The 17,548-nt window shown below is 52.9% G+C and overlaps 1 protein-coding gene across 13 annotated transcripts in view; it reads left to right on the top strand.

Annotated features, from left to right (window-relative positions):
* LOC134529870 (voltage-dependent calcium channel type D subunit alpha-1) overlaps positions 1–17,548 on the top strand; it is a 406,577-nt gene that overhangs the window by 225,620 nt on the left and 163,409 nt on the right. For all 13 annotated transcript variants that reach the window (XR_010074727.1, XM_063364400.1, XM_063364408.1 and 10 more), the window contains one exon: positions 2,966–3,053. Coding sequence is in view for 12 of the 13 variants with exons in the window: in XM_063364400.1 (XP_063220470.1) it covers positions 2,966–3,053 (88 nt within the window). In the remaining variant the exon portion in view is untranslated. The remainder of the gene's footprint in view (positions 1–2,965; positions 3,054–17,548) is intronic.

The raw sequence follows: 17,548 nt of genomic DNA, 5'->3' as shown, positions 1-17,548 counted from the left end.
GATGAATTAGAGAATAAGCATGCAAGAAATGCACTTCGGTCCTCTCCCTCCATCCGTTTTCCTCTTCCTTCACCAGTTATAGTTTGGCTTCGGCACTCAGCCGCAAAATGTCCTACCTTGTTACAATTATAACATCAGAATGTGTGAGGCCATCTCCTTTCAGGTTTGTTTACATTTAAGTAGTTCCTGTTGTTGCTGGCGGGATGTGTCTTATTTCGTTGACCACTGTAGAGTGCTGAATCTCCTGGTTTGCTTTCACTACATTTTACATCCTGCAAAAGCTTGATTTTAATGGTGTCTGCGGTAATCTGAGTACCAGAATTCTCTAATGCCATTATCATTGGTTTGTATTCGTCCGGTAGGCCTGCCAGCAACAACGTGCCAATCCATTCGTCTGAGATGTCAAATTTAATTTCCCGGAGCCGCTGTGCCGTAGATATAATTTGATTCCCGTACTCTTCGACAGAACTGAAATTATCTAGCCGGGTGAGGATCAAGAAACTCATGACAGCCGTGATCCCAATGAAGACATGTCCGACAGTGCCGAAGAACCTTTCTATGGTTTTTCTGATAAGGAACCTTTGGAACAGGAACTCCACCTACGACGGTCTACACGCCTCCGAAAAACTAAAAGTGACAAGGACTTTGTATCATACTTTGCTTCAGGTAAAGATGAGCCCTTGACTCCAAGGGAAGCTCTGGAGAGTCCACAGGCTTCGAAGTGGAAAGCAGCAATGGACGAAGAGTTGGAATCTTTTTCATGCAATGAAGCATATTAGTGGACTGATTTACCAAAAGGGAGAGTACCTTTGAAAACCAAGTGGGTATTCAAGCTCAAGAGCTCCTCCTCAGATCAGCCAAATTACAAAGCTCGCTTTGTCGTCAAAGGATGTAGCCAAAGGCCAGGTATAGATTACGAAGATGTGTTCTCCCCAGTTGTCAAATACTCCTCACTCAGGTACCTGTTTGCCCTAGCCACGAAAGACGATCTCAATATTGCACACATGGATGTCAAGGCAGCTTACCTACATGGTTTCCTCGAAGAAGAGATTTACGTACAACCACCCAATGAAATTGGAGAAAAGCCAAACAACAAAGTCTGGCGACTGAGGAGGGCCATGTATGGCCTAAAGCAGAGTGGTAGGTGTTGGAATCAACGCCTCCATGAAGTTCTCATCGAAATGGGTCTTAACCAATCAAAAGCAGACCCTTGCATCTACTTCACACGTCAAGGCGAGAGTGTTATTGTTGTCGCTATATATGTTGATGACCTCCTGTTGTTCTCCAACGACGAAAATCTTAAAAACATGGTTAAGTCAAGCCTTGAAATGAAGTTCAACATGAAGGACCTAGGGGAAGCCAAATATTGCCTCGGGATGTCCATCACCAGGGATCGTGTCTCTGGCAAGTTATGGATTGATCAACGCCCCTATATCGACGAGATCCTTGTACGCTTCAAAATGTCTGACAGTAAGCCCGTCGCAACTCCCATGGCTTTAGGTGTGAAACTTCAGGGAACTCCGAGAAATACAACAGAATTTAGTGAAGGTGATGAGTGCTATGAAGAAAGCGAGAAAGATGACACAGAGGTTCCTTTTCAGCAGGCGGTTGGTAGTTTGTTGTATTTGTGTCAGATATCTTGGCCCGACATTGCACAAGCTGTAAATTGCGTCAGTCAGTTCAACAGTAATCCAATGATGTGTCATTGGGTTGCCGTTAAACGCATCCTCAGGTACCTGAATGGTACAAAGAATCTGAAACTGCAATATGACAGGAACTCTGACCCGGAAATGATTGCTTTCAGTGATGCAGACTGGGGCAGCGAAAATAACAGGAGGCACTCAGTAACAGGTTGTAGTTCTAAATTCATGGGGGGTCTAATCTCCTGGCACAGCAAGAAACAAAGAACAGTGGCACTGAGCATGGTGGAAGCAGAATATATAGCACTCAGTTTCACTGTCCAAGAGGTTCTGTTGCTTAGGGAATTGATAAAAGAATTGCAGCCTCGGGAGGTTGGACCATCCATCATATATTGTGATAACAGAGGGGCCATTTGTCTGTCAAAAAACAGAGTCGTGAGTCAGAGGTCTAAGCACATTGACATACGTTACCATTTCCTGAGAGAACATGTCCAGCAAAAGACCATCCAAGTATGTTATTTACCTACTGAACAAATGGTATCGGACATGCTGACAAAACCTTTGTCAAAGGAGAAACATTGCAAATTTTTGATTGAAATGGGTCTTGTCTAGTGCATTGTACCTTATGATACACATATATGATACATATATATATATGTATGTATATATACATATACATATATATGTATGTATATATATATATATATATATATATATATATATATATGCGCACACAATATAACTATTAATAATTTAAAGGGAAGTGTTGGGAAGTAAATTATTATATTAGTGATATTTCATGTGTTGGAGTTGCAGCCCTGCATTGTTTTTTTAGTTGTAGTCATCGGTGTGTAAAATGAGCTTTGTGGTGAAGAAGTAAATAAACGAAGTGTCTTTGCTACGATGTAATTAGTTTCTTCCAACAGAATGGTTATGTTCAGTTGCATGGATGCAATGGGAAGACAAAATACAAAGATGAGTAAATGAAAGAAGAGCAAGAAATTTCTTAGAACATTTGATGGCTTACGTTCTATACAGTTTCACAAAGTAGATTGGATTAGTCTTCCAAAAAAAAAAAATGTCATAGAACTGGCAATAATTTACTGCTCTTATAATACTTTACTTGTGTAACTTGTGAATAGTTAATAAATATGAAACAAATATGCAATAGTGGTGTTATGTTCAGTGTGTTTTATTTTAACTTTACTTAATCTATTAGTGTAAGATGAAATCAATTGCAAATGTTTAGTTTTAATAATGATGATTGAAATTTAGTTTTTTTTTTCTGAAAGATATTCTGTAACTTTTTCTTAATTTTGTTTCAGTGGCAGTGCTATATCTGTTGTTAAAATTCTTCGAGTTTTGCGGGTTCTTAGACCACTAAGAGCAATCAACAGAGCCAAGGGGTTAAAGGTATGGTGTATATATTTTAATTTCAACAGTCCCACTTAGAATATATATGTTTGTAAACATTTGGCACATTTTGCACCTGATGTCATTTGACTAAAATGTTACTGATTTTCTCAATAAGGTTTTTTTATACTTGTATGTAATGACATACATCAAATGTTTTCATATTTGCTTTGTGATTGGATTGGTTAAATTGCAAATTGTTTCATGTTTCATAGATTACTATCTTTACAAATTTTAACATTTAGATAAGTATATATTTGTTTTGGTAAACTTTTTTCATTACTTATGTTTTGGCATTGATAAATAAATTTTGCTCTTGTGCAATCAATTTGCACCTAATTTTGTAAAAAGAAAAACAGGTTGTGTTACTATAAGATTAAGTTACAAGATTGATGGCTACAATTATGTGTTTAACTTATCGCAAATTTCAAATATGTTTAAGTGACATCTCTGAGAACTTATTTGTATTAATTTTGGAAGCCTCGCAAAATTTTTGACATTGCCCCAATTGAACATTTAGGGCATGTAGATAAGTAATAAAGAACACACAATCTTAATGTTGGATGGAGGGTAACCCTGAGGGTGGGACGTCCTATCTCAGGGCTGCAACATGAGATTCTATACGGGCTCAACTCGTAAGCTCCCTCAGCTCATGTTATCTCATGCCTCAATAAGCTGTTAAATAGCTACAACTAGCACATCTGCAGAAATAAGGCACAAATGTGTCTGTTTGTACGTGTTGATTCTAGGAATCATGAACTTCAGCATTTGAGGATTACCAAGAATTTTCCCCCCTCACTATCATTCTACCATGTCAACGCTCAAACATTCTGCAATGATTCACATAGTCATTTTTTTACTACTCTAGCAAATGTTTTTACTTTTCTTCACTCTTTTGTATACATATGATACATCCCTACCCTCAATTCAAGCATGTAAACAATATTCTTCCTGTTATAAAATAAAAAAAGTATAAGTGTCAAAAATGACCAAATTCATGAGAATTTTGAATGTATGAGGTGTTTGCGGCACCTTACTATGATTTTTGATTGAGCCCCAGTATTGATATTGATGGCAAAAGGCAAGATTTGCCCACTATTATGAAATGATTGGATGAAATTAATTTTTTTATTTCACCGTATTATATAAGCTGCTTTCACTTTGTTAGGACATGGCTTACCATGCCTGACGAGATAGCACACTCTCCAAACTAGCTGGCTTTCTTGTAAGTCACACAGTGCATACACATCACTGAGCCGGGTGTACTGCACTGGGGATGTCGATCTGCCAGTTGTTATTGGCTAGCCTGGCGCCACTCTGGACAACTGCAGCATTCCAAATACTCCATAACTGACACTAAACTCCCCCTGAAATCGCATCCAGAAACCGAGATGATAGCAACCTAACAAGGCATGAAATGCTTTAGTTTAAAGTTATATTTGCACTACTCAAGATTTTCACCAAATAAAAAATGCTGTTGATTATCAATAAAGAAACAACAAGCTCAAAACATTAATAAAAAAATGGCAAGAACATGGTCATAAATTAAACATTACTAACTGTGAGATAGACATGGAAATTTAAGCCAGCACAGAATAAAACTTGCGAAGAATGCGGATGCCCCAATGACGAATTTTAAAAAAAAATTGTTAAATGCAATTGAGGTGTGACATTTTATTCAGAATGTAGAATTATTTTCATCATTGTCAAATATTGAGTTCTGCTATCATGGTCATCAAATTCAGAAGTCACTGAAGTATTCTGACACAGAATTCCCTTTGTAAGTATTTGGTGGTTCATTTATTATTGAAATGTTACTGGGTTTCCTTTCTTCGATTTATTTCTGCAATTTTATGAGTTTTCATTCTGTATAACCTCAGAGCCAAGTGTTATCAGTGGCTGAGACAGCTGATGGCTGATGTATGACACTAAATGAGGAGGGTTGTGTGTTTGATCCTACCGCCTTCTCCCTTGGAATTTATCAAATATATGTGACGTCAGCCGGGGCTACGCCCCATGAGCCTAGTCAGTCTCCGTTTCCTCAACATTCCTCTCCCCTTCCCCGGCATTTGTACCGCCATGTACGTAGTCGTGTGTTTGAATTGCGCGCCACGAACTACCACAAGAGGGCGCTTAGAAGCAGTGCGGCGATCCCTAAAATTGCTATGTTAATATTAATTGTAAGCCTTTTTGTTGTTTTCATCCATCTTCGCCCCAGTGCTGTGTAGTTTACTTGTGTTTCTTTAATTTAAATAAGTTACCTTAAATAACTATAGACGTTGCCCGGGCGGACCCGAACAGGCACGGACTTGGACGAGGATAGGAATGCTTTTATATGAATTATCATTAAATAAGTAAATAGTAACAAACTTTCCATTGTCAGTAATTTTTATATATTTTTAATGTTTATCTGTAATTTACTCAACTTTCGCCGGGGCACGGAGTCGTAGAATACAGTAACGGTAATTGTGTTGGCGCGAAGGGCGCCATGTTGCCACCTGCGAGCGATGAGCTCAGCCCAGTCGATCTTCATCACTGACCGAGAGCAGACGCGCCAGCACCCCGGGGACTTCAACCTTTGTTCTGCACTGACCAAGTAATTCTGTCTCGTTAAGTATTTCTGAATCTCTTTCGCTCGTCATCCTCGGGGCAGCTCTCGGCCAGCGGGCTGTTTAATTAATTAATTGTCTCAGTCGAGTTTTTTCATCACCGTGTAATAAGTATACTTTGCAGCATGGCCACGTGTGTGGACCATGCCTTCACCTAAACCGATTCGTGCCTCAGGCTTTTTAACCGTGTAATGTGTAACGTGTAACGGGCGTGTAGAGAGACGTGTTAGTGAAATTAAATCTGGAGAATAAATATAAAGTGAGTACTTATTTAATCACGTGGTGAGTGAGTCTAGGAGTGTGGCGTGCCCGACGCCTAGAGCGGGCCAGGTCTGGGTAGCTAGGATAGAAAGGGCTGGTAACTCGTCCCCACTTGGGCTACGTCACGCCCTGAGTGAGAGACTCCGCCGGGTCCACGTGCCCTTCCACGTGGTGGCGCCCATAGTTAACATCTCGAAATCACCGGCAATGCGCGATCAGCCCTCAAATGGCGCCCAAGAGCGTGGGGCGAGTTACATCTTCCGCGAAAACCAGACCTGTACGAGCGTGTGAGATAGGCGGTTGTTACGCGGAGCGCGCGGAACTAAAGTTCGCGCTGGAACTATTGTTCGCGCGGAGCGCATAGCGGGACTCTGGCGCGCCGGCCACGTGACCAGCCGGGCGCGCGCTTCCAGGAATTCGCTGCGAGCAGCCAGGTGGCCGCATTCCTCGCGACAACAGCAGCCGGGCCAGGTCAGTGTGTGTGTGTACCGCCATCCGCGTTGCGTCGCGTAGCGAAGGGAAGAGGGGCAATCGACCGGCCTCACCACCACACGACCATGTCGGACAACCACGGACTTGACAAAAATCCGGGCGCGATTAAGGCAAGTGAGTTGTTTCAAAAGAATAGCTTATATTGTGTTATGTGCGCGCGACCGCGCCAGGTGAGCGGGACGGCGATTTCTTCGTGGACGGACACGTGCGTGTGCGTAGGACAGTATGAAGCGCAGCCGAACCACGAGCAGGCAGAACGGGCGGATCAGTTTGAGGCGGGACACGGGAAGTGCACGGATGCGGAGTGTGAGGGCAAGACGCGGGAGGGAGGCTGGTGCCGGAACTGTCGCGCGTTCAAGCACACGGCGTGTTTCGCGAAGTCCGAAATAATCTCCTTTCAAGACGGGTGGTACACGTGCCAGTGGTGCCACCACGTGAGAATAGCGGGCCCGTCAGGCCGCAGCCCGGTGAGAGACGCCGCCGACACACCACGGAGCAGGGTACCTCTCATAGGACACGTGGAGCTACCGGAATTTGCGGGCAGAACCAGCGACGATCCGCGGAGATTTGTACACGCGTGTCGGGAACGCCTGAATCGCTACGGAGTGCCGGAGTGTGAGTGGGCGAACAGGGTGAGCACCGCGCTCAAAGGCGACGCCAAGACGTGGTGGCAGATCGTCCAGGAGTATGACATGCCGTGGACCGAGTTCGCGAGATTGTTCGAGGCCAGATTCGCGGACGTGAAGACAGAGATGAGAGTGCGGACGGAGCTGTATTGTCTCGAGCAAGGCGCGACGGAGGCGGCGGAGGCGTTTATCATGAAAAAAATACGTCTGTACAAGCGGCTGTTTCCCGGAGAAGAACCTACCGGAGTGCTGGAGCGGGTAGTTGAGCTGATGCGCCCGGAATTTCGCCCGTATTTACGCCCGATGACGCGGCGTCCGGCAGAGGAGTTCGTCCAACAGGCGCGCGTCTTAGAGCAGGACCTACGAGCTGTCAGACCGACCAGGATCCACGCCACCCTGAGCACCAAGCAGGAAGACACGACGCCCGCCGACACCAAGGCGCTGGTGCCCTACACGGCGCCCACCCGAGACCAAGCTAGGCGCGACGAACCCGGACCGAGCGGCCACGCGCAGCTGACATGGCGGAGACGGACTACCGGCGGCAGCCCACCACCTCAGTGCCACACGTGTCCACCAGGCACGTTCCATTGGCACGAGAACTGCCCGGTGAGGAACAAGTTCCGGCCTGACTTCGCGGCGCAGCAGCCGTCGGGAAACGGACGGCAGGGGGCGGCGCGCTAAGACAGCCCACCTCCCCCGCCTCACCTAACAACAACAGACCTACGGCGGCGGGGCCTCTCCTGGGTCACGTGGGAGCGGCGGAGGCCGACCTGTTGCGCATTCCGGTGGTTGTCAACGAGCGCGCAGTCCACGCGCTTGTTGACACCGCCGCCAGCCACAACTGTGTGGCGGCACGCGTGATTGGCCGTGACAACTTCGAGTACCACCCGGGCCAACTCCAGCTGGCTACCACGGGGGACGCCTGCTACACCCAGGGCGTCGCGACGCTGGAGGTGGACGTGCGGGACCAACGGTCCGTCACGACGGCGCTGGTGGTGGAGCAGTTACGTGATGACGTCATTCTGGGGCTACCCTGGCTCTACGAGCAGCACGCAGCCATCGACATCCGGGCCGGCTGCGTCCACGTCGGCACCCAGGGGCGGCGGACCATCCACGGGCTGGGTAAGCCTACTCCACCAGCAGTAAACCAGGCCAGTCTCGACGAGTTCCAGCACGGAGTTCCCCCCGAGTTTCGTGCTACCATCCAGCAGGTCCTCGATCATCAGTGTAATGTGTTTGCGTCCGCGGACCCGCTGAAACGTACCACCATAGCTGAGCATGCCATCCCGACCCATCCTCACGAGCCAATGTTTATCCCACCCGGTAGCTACGGCCACGTTGGTAAACAGACCATCCTAGACCAGGTTCAGGACATGTTGCATGACGGGATAATTGAGCCTAGCGAAAGTCCGTATAATTTCCAGGTCGTGTTGGCAGAAAAAAAAGACGGGAAACTACGCTTCTGTGTCAATTTCAAACCTATCAATAGAGTGACAATTAATGCCCCACCCCCCCTGCTGAACATAGCCGACACACTTTCAGGCCTGGGTAACGCCAAGATATTTTCTTCCCTCGACCTAAAATCTGGGTATTGGCAGGTGCCGATACGTCCGGCGGACCGACCCAAGACGGCGTTCACAGCCCCAGACGGGCGGAGATTTCAGTTTTGCGCGATGCCATTCGGCCTACAGGACGCCCCCGCTACCTTCCAAGGGATGATGACACGGGTCTTAGACAACTACTCGGGCAAGTTTGCGGCCGCGTATCTGGACGACATAATTGTTTGGTCTCAGACGTGGGAAGAACATGCGCATCATTTAGCATTAGTCTTGGAACGCCTGGCGAGCCATGGTCTGACATGCAATCGCGAAAAATGCCACCTGGGGACCACAGAACTAGATTTCCTGGGCTTAGTGGTTAACGCGGACGGAAACCGACCCACGGAAAAACAGCTGAGTGTAATTATCAACAAGGAGCCCCCACGCACGCGCAAGCAACTGCAAAAGTTCTTGGGGCTAGCTAACTGGCTGCGAGCCTTCGTCCCAGAGTTCTCGGTAGTAGCGGCGCCGATGACAGAACAGCTGTCACCCAAACGTCCGTTCAGGTGGACCGTGGAAGCCCAGAACGCTTTTGACGAGCTAAAACGCAGATTTCAACAGTGCCACTTACTCGCGCGGCTGGACCCAGGCAGACCCCTGATCGTACAAACAGACGCGAGCGAGAAGGGCATCGGGGCCATCCTGTTACAACTCGGCGACGACGGCGAGCCTCGGGTGATTGAATATGCAAGCGCCAAGTTCGGCGACGTCGAGCAGCGGTATAGCGTGAACGAGCGTGAGTGTCTAGGCGTAGTTTGGGCCCTCAGACGCTACCGCCCACACCTGGAGGGGCAGAAATTCGTACTGAGAACTGACAGCCAATGTCTCAAATGGCTGGCCACGATGCAGGGGCGACGTTCGAAGCTGACGCGTTGGGCCATGCTTCTACAGGCCTTAGATTTCGAAGTCGAGCATGTACCGGGAAAACAGAACGAACTAGCGGACGAGCTGTCGCGAGATCCGGACGTCACCGTCACAGCCTGTGACGATGCGGAGTGGGAGGAGCTTTTGCCACCACCCAGCGGGCGCATACCCAGGACCCCGCGCACCCCGACAACCCAAGCCGCATTGTGTGCCCTAAACCTTAACGTCACACCGACATTACCGCCAGGCGCGGAGCTTGATGACTTAGACGCCTACGTGCGAGCGGCCCAACTCACGGACACAGACACACAGGAGATCGTGCGCCGTTGCGGGAGCGGAGAATGTGAAGGCTACCGTGTATTGGACGGGACACTGCAGGCGCGACCTAAGGGGACAGCTGGCCAATGGCGGACGTTCGCGCCAGCCGCCACCCGCCGGGAGGTGTTTGACATGTATCACGTGAACAGGCTAGCCGGACACCCCGGCGCAGACCAGACGCGACGCGATCTGCGGGAACAGTTCTACTGGCCAGGGGTAAACAAGTTTGTACGGGACTGCGTGAGGAGATGTAAACATTGCCAGAGGCACAAGGCGCGCCGCACCGACGGGACAGCCCAGCAGGTACCCAGGCAGCCCACCGAGCCATTCCATACAGTCGCCATAGACCTAATGGGACCATATCCCCGCACGCCCCGAGGGAAAAGATTTTTGTTGGTGGTGACAGACTGCTACACGCGTTGGGTGGAGGCCTACCCCCTGGCGAACATCCGCGCCGGCACCATTGCACGCAGCCTGGAAACGGAGTTTTTTCCTAGGTGGGGGTACCCCCGGGTCCTGTTGTCGGACAATGCCACCCAATTTGTCGGGCGCCGGTGGGCGCAGCTGGGGAGAAAATGGCGGGTAATCCTACACACCACCCCCGTGTACCACCCCCGCGCGAACCCCACGGAACGACGCAACCAAGAGGTGAAGGTTCAACTGCGGTTGAGGCTCGCGGATGACCACGCCCAATGGGACACGCACATCCCGGACGTTCTGTACTGCATCCGGCGACGGGTGAACGCGGCAACCGGCGAAACACCAGCCACCATGGTCCAGGGGCGGAACCTCACCCTCCCCGGGGAATATCACGTGCGGCAACAACAAACGGACCCGGACGTAGAGAGCCCCGAAGGACGCCTGAGGCGATTGGCCGAGACGCACGATAGGGCGCGACGTAACCAGGCAGCTTACCAAGCACAACGCACACCCGAGATGACCCGCCCGCCCCCTGAACTGAAACCAGGCCAGCTGGTTTACGCGAGGCTCCACCCCCTCTCCTCCGGCCGACGCAACTTCTGCGCCGGCCTGGCGCCAAAGTGGTTTGGCCCGGTGGCGGTGGTCAAGGCGGGGCCCACGGCGGTCGTGATAAAGTTACCCTCAGGCCGGGCCGCGAAATATCACCGGGACGATGTGCGCTTGGCACAGGAAGAGACGGAGGCGGCGGACGAGGCGGAGACGGGGCAGGAAGAGACGGAGGCGGCGGACGGGGCGGAAGAGACGGAAACGAGACGTGACGGAGCAGGGACGCGGCAGGAAGAGACGGAGGCGGCGGACGAGGCGGAGACGGGGCAGGAAGAGACGGAGGCGGCGGGCGGGGCGGAAGAGACGGGAACGAGACGTGACGGAGCAGGGACGCGGCAGAGAGAGACGGAGGCGGCGGACGAGACAGACGGGAGGGCGGCCGCACAGCTGGTCACGTCCACCCCAACAGACGGGGGCGGGTTCAGAGGCTTCCCGGACCTGGGGGCGGGACAGGCGACGCCCCTCGCAGTCACAGATGTCCGGCCGAGGCGGCTGTTCGAAGACTCGGGGAGTGACGTCTCGCCTTTCAGGGGATTTCTCAGGGACACGCCCGGAGTGACGGAGGGCCAGTCGACATCCCAACCACTGATAAGGTGGCCGGAGGAAGTAGAGAGTAGGCCGGGTTCGCCGGACGAGCCATTATGGCCGCTGCATTACTCGTTGGCAGACTCCACGTTCAGGGTGACAGTAACCGAACCGCAGGAAGACGAAACACCGCGGGAAGAGAGGGGAGACCGGGCGTCACAAGACCCAGTTCCGGCTCCGCGATACACGCTACGACCCCGAGGGATCGCGAGGAAGCACAGCTGTTGTTGATAAGGGGGCGACCACGCCCACAGGCGACCCAGCGGAAACGTCGACATGACCGGCTATTCGAGGGGGGGGGCAATTGACGTCAGCCGGGGCTACGCCCCATGAGCCTAGTCAGTCTCCGTTTCCTCAACATTCCTCTCCCCTTCCCCGGCATTTGTACCGCCATGTACGTAGTCGTGTGTTTGAATTGCGCGCCACGAACTACCACAAGAGGGCGCTTAGAAGCAGTGCGGCGATCCCTAAAATTGCTATGTTAATATTAATTGTAAGCCTTTTTGTTGTTTTCATCCATCTTCGCCCCAGTGCTGTGTAGTTTACTTGTGTTTCTTTAATTTAAATAAGTTACCTTAAATAACTATAGACGTTGCCCGGGCGGACCCGAACAGGCACGGACTTGGACGAGGATAGGAATGCTTTTATATGAATTATCATTAAATAAGTAAATAGTAACAAACTTTCCATTGTCAGTAATTTTTATATATTTTTAATGTTTATCTGTAATTTACTCAACTTTCGCCGGGGCACGGAGTCGTAGAATACAGTAACGGTAATTGTGTTGGCGCGAAGGGCGCCATGTTGCCACCTGCGAGCGATGAGCTCAGCCCAGTCGATCTTCATCACTGACCGAGAGCAGACGCGCCAGCACCCCGGGGACTTCAACCTTTGTTCTGCACTGACCAAGTAATTCTGTCTCGTTAAGTATTTCTGAATCTCTTTCGCTCGTCATCCTCGGGGCAGCTCTCGGCCAGCGGGCTGTTTAATTAATTAATTGTCTCAGTCGAGTTTTTTCATCACCGTGTAATAAGTATACTTTGCAGCATGGCCACGTGTGTGGACCATGCCTTCACCTAAACCGATTCGTGCCTCAGGCTTTTTAACCGTGTAATGTGTAACGTGTAACGGGCGTGTAGAGAGACGTGTTAGTGAAATTAAATCTGGAGAATAAATATAAAGTGAGTACTTATTTAATCACGTGGTGAGTGAGTCTAGGAGTGTGGCGTGCCCGACGCCTAGAGCGGGCCAGGTCTGGGTAGCTAGGATAGAAAGGGCTGGTAACTCGTCCCCACTTGGGCTACGTCACGCCCTGAGTGAGAGACTCCGCCGGGTCCACGTGCCCTTCCACGTGGTGGCGCCCATAGTTAACATCTCGAAATCACCGGCAATGCGCGATCAGCCCTCAAATGGCGCCCAAGAGCGTGGGGCGAGTTACATCTTCCGCGAAAACCAGACCTGTACGAGCGTGTGAGATAGGCGGTTGTTACGCGGAGCGCGCGGAACTAAAGTTCGCGCTGGAACTATTGTTCGCGCGGAGCGCATAGCGGGACTCTGGCGCGCCGGCCACGTGACCAGCCGGGCGCGCGCTTCCAGGAATTCGCTGCGAGCAGCCAGGTGGCCGCATTCCTCGCGACAACAGCAGCCGGGCCAGGTCAGTGTGTGTGTGTACCGCCATCCGCGTTGCGTCGCGTAGCGAAGGGAAGAGGGGCAATCGACCGGCCTCACCACCACACGACCATGTCGGACAACCACGGACTTGACAAAAATCCGGGCGCGATTAAGGCAAGTGAGTTGTTTCAAAAGAATAGCTTATATTGTGTTATGTGCGCGCGACCGCGCCAGGTGAGCGGGACGGCGATTTCTTCGTGGACGGACACGTGCGTGTGCGTAGGACAGTATGAAGCGCAGCCGAACCACGAGCAGGCAGAACGGGCGGATCAGTTTGAGGCGGGACACGGGAAGTGCACGGATGCGGAGTGTGAGGGCAAGACGCGGGAGGGAGGCTGGTGCCGGAACTGTCGCGCGTTCAAGCACACGGCGTGTTTCGCGAAGTCCGAAATAATCTCCTTTCAAGACGGGTGGTACACGTGCCAGTGGTGCCACCACGTGAGAATAGCGGGCCCGTCAGGCCGCAGCCCGGTGAGAGACGCCGCCGACACACCACGGAGCAGGGTACCTCTCATAGGACACGTGGAGCTACCGGAATTTGCGGGCAGAACCAGCGACGATCCGCGGAGATTTGTACACGCGTGTCGGGAACGCCTGAATCGCTACGGAGTGCCGGAGTGTGAGTGGGCGAACAGGGTGAGCACCGCGCTCAAAGGCGACGCCAAGACGTGGTGGCAGATCGTCCAGGAGTATGACATGCCGTGGACCGAGTTCGCGAGATTGTTCGAGGCCAGATTCGCGGACGTGAAGACAGAGATGAGAGTGCGGACGGAGCTGTATTGTCTCGAGCAAGGCGCGACGGAGGCGGCGGAGGCGTTTATCATGAAAAAAATACGTCTGTACAAGCGGCTGTTTCCCGGAGAAGAACCTACCGGAGTGCTGGAGCGGGTAGTTGAGCTGATGCGCCCGGAATTTCGCCCGTATTTACGCCCGATGACGCGGCGTCCGGCAGAGGAGTTCGTCCAACAGGCGCGCGTCTTAGAGCAGGACCTACGAGCTGTCAGACCGACCAGGATCCACGCCACCCTGAGCACCAAGCAGGAAGACACGACGCCCGCCGACACCAAGGCGCTGGTGCCCTACACGGCGCCCACCCGAGACCAAGCTAGGCGCGACGAACCCGGACCGAGCGGCCACGCGCAGCTGACATGGCGGAGACGGACTACCGGCGGCAGCCCACCACCTCAGTGCCACACGTGTCCACCAGGCACGTTCCATTGGCACGAGAACTGCCCGGTGAGGAACAAGTTCCGGCCTGACTTCGCGGCGCAGCAGCCGTCGGGAAACGGACGGCAGGGGGCGGCGCGCTAAGACAGCCCACCTCCCCCGCCTCACCTAACAACAACAGACCTACGGCGGCGGGGCCTCTCCTGGGTCACGTGGGAGCGGCGGAGGCCGACCTGTTGCGCATTCCGGTGGTTGTCAACGAGCGCGCAGTCCACGCGCTTGTTGACACCGCCGCCAGCCACAACTGTGTGGCGGCACGCGTGATTGGCCGTGACAACTTCGAGTACCACCCGGGCCAACTCCAGCTGGCTACCACGGGGGACGCCTGCTACACCCAGGGCGTCGCGACGCTGGAGGTGGACGTGCGGGACCAACGGTCCGTCACGACGGCGCTGGTGGTGGAGCAGTTACGTGATGACGTCATTCTGGGGCTACCCTGGCTCTACGAGCAGCACGCAGCCATCGACATCCGGGCCGGCTGCGTCCACGTCGGCACCCAGGGGCGGCGGACCATCCACGGGCTGGGTAAGCCTACTCCACCAGCAGTAAACCAGGCCAGTCTCGACGAGTTCCAGCACGGAGTTCCCCCCGAGTTTCGTGCTACCATCCAGCAGGTCCTCGATCATCAGTGTAATGTGTTTGCGTCCGCGGACCCGCTGAAACGTACCACCATAGCTGAGCATGCCATCCCGACCCATCCTCACGAGCCAATGTTTATCCCACCCGGTAGCTACGGCCACGTTGGTAAACAGACCATCCTAGACCAGGTTCAGGACATGTTGCATGACGGGATAATTGAGCCTAGCGAAAGTCCGTATAATTTCCAGGTCGTGTTGGCAGAAAAAAAAGACGGGAAACTACGCTTCTGTGTCAATTTCAAACCTATCAATAGAGTGACAATTAATGCCCCACCCCCCCTGCTGAACATAGCCGACACACTTTCAGGCCTGGGTAACGCCAAGATATTTTCTTCCCTCGACCTAAAATCTGGGTATTGGCAGGTGCCGATACGTCCGGCGGACCGACCCAAGACGGCGTTCACAGCCCCAGACGGGCGGAGATTTCAGTTTTGCGCGATGCCATTCGGCCTACAGGACGCCCCCGCTACCTTCCAAGGGATGATGACACGGGTCTTAGACAACTACTCGGGCAAGTTTGCGGCCGCGTATCTGGACGACATAATTGTTTGGTCTCAGACGTGGGAAGAACATGCGCATCATTTAGCATTAGTCTTGGAACGCCTGGCGAGCCATGGTCTGACATGCAATCGCGAAAAATGCCACCTGGGGACCACAGAACTAGATTTCCTGGGCTTAGTGGTTAACGCGGACGGAAACCGACCCACGGAAAAACAGCTGAGTGTAATTATCAACAAGGAGCCCCCACGCACGCGCAAGCAACTGCAAAAGTTCTTGGGGCTAGCTAACTGGCTGCGAGCCTTCGTCCCAGAGTTCTCGGTAGTAGCGGCGCCGATGACAGAACAGCTGTCACCCAAACGTCCGTTCAGGTGGACCGTGGAAGCCCAGAACGCTTTTGACGAGCTAAAACGCAGATTTCAACAGTGCCACTTACTCGCGCGGCTGGACCCAGGCAGACCCCTGATCGTACAAACAGACGCGAGCGAGAAGGGCATCGGGGCCATCCTGTTACAACTCGGCGACGACGGCGAGCCTCGGGTGATTGAATATGCAAGCGCCAAGTTCGGCGACGTCGAGCAGCGGTATAGCGTGAACGAGCGTGAGTGTCTAGGCGTAGTTTGGGCCCTCAGACGCTACCGCCCACACCTGGAGGGGCAGAAATTCGTACTGAGAACTGACAGCCAATGTCTCAAATGGCTGGCCACGATGCAGGGGCGACGTTCGAAGCTGACGCGTTGGGCCATGCTTCTACAGGCCTTAGATTTCGAAGTCGAGCATGTACCGGGAAAACAGAACGAACTAGCGGACGAGCTGTCGCGAGATCCGGACGTCACCGTCACAGCCTGTGACGATGCGGAGTGGGAGGAGCTTTTGCCACCACCCAGCGGGCGCATACCCAGGACCCCGCGCACCCCGACAACCCAAGCCGCATTGTGTGCCCTAAACCTTAACGTCACACCGACATTACCGCCAGGCGCGGAGCTTGATGACTTAGACGCCTACGTGCGAGCGGCCCAACTCACGGACACAGACACACAGGAGATCGTGCGCCGTTGCGGGAGCGGAGAATGTGAAGGCTACCGTGTATTGGACGGGACACTGCAGGCGCGACCTAAGGGGACAGCTGGCCAATGGCGGACGTTCGCGCCAGCCGCCACCCGCCGGGAGGTGTTTGACATGTATCACGTGAACAGGCTAGCCGGACACCCCGGCGCAGACCAGACGCGACGCGATCTGCGGGAACAGTTCTACTGGCCAGGGGTAAACAAGTTTGTACGGGACTGCGTGAGGAGATGTAAACATTGCCAGAGGCACAAGGCGCGCCGCACCGACGGGACAGCCCAGCAGGTACCCAGGCAGCCCACCGAGCCATTCCATACAGTCGCCATAGACCTAATGGGACCATATCCCCGCACGCCCCGAGGGAAAAGATTTTTGTTGGTGGTGACAGACTGCTACACGCGTTGGGTGGAGGCCTACCCCCTGGCGAACATCCGCGCCGGCACCATTGCACGCAGCCTGGAAACGGAGTTTTTTCCTAGGTGGGGGTACCCCCGGGTCCTGTTGTCGGACAATGCCACCCAATTTGTCGGGCGCCGGTGGGCGCAGCTGGGGAGAAAATGGCGGGTAATCCTACACACCACCCCCGTGTACCACCCCCGCGCGAACCCCACGGAACGACGCAACCAAGAGGTGAAGGTTCAACTGCGGTTGAGGCTCGCGGATGACCACGCCCAATGGGACACGCACATCCCGGACGTTCTGTACTGCATCCGGCGACGGGTGAACGCGGCAACCGGCGAAACACCAGCCACCATGGTCCAGGGGCGGAACCTCACCCTCCCCGGGGAATATCACGTGCGGCAACAACAAACGGACCCGGACGTAGAGAGCCCCGAAGGACGCCTGAGGCGATTGGCCGAGACGCACGATAGGGCGCGACGTAACCAGGCAGCTTACCAAGCACAACGCACACCCGAGATGACCCGCCCGCCCCCTGAACTGAAACCAGGCCAGCTGGTTTACGCGAGGCTCCACCCCCTCTCCTCCGGCCGACGCAACTTCTGCGCCGGCCTGGCG

The sequence above is a fragment of the Bacillus rossius genome, chromosome 2 (genome assembly GCF_032445375.1).
Source record: "Bacillus rossius redtenbacheri isolate Brsri chromosome 2, Brsri_v3, whole genome shotgun sequence".
In the NCBI taxonomy this organism is placed as follows: Eukaryota; Metazoa; Arthropoda; class Insecta; order Phasmatodea; family Bacillidae; genus Bacillus; species Bacillus rossius.
This window is presented reverse-complemented; position numbering and strand designations above follow the sequence as displayed.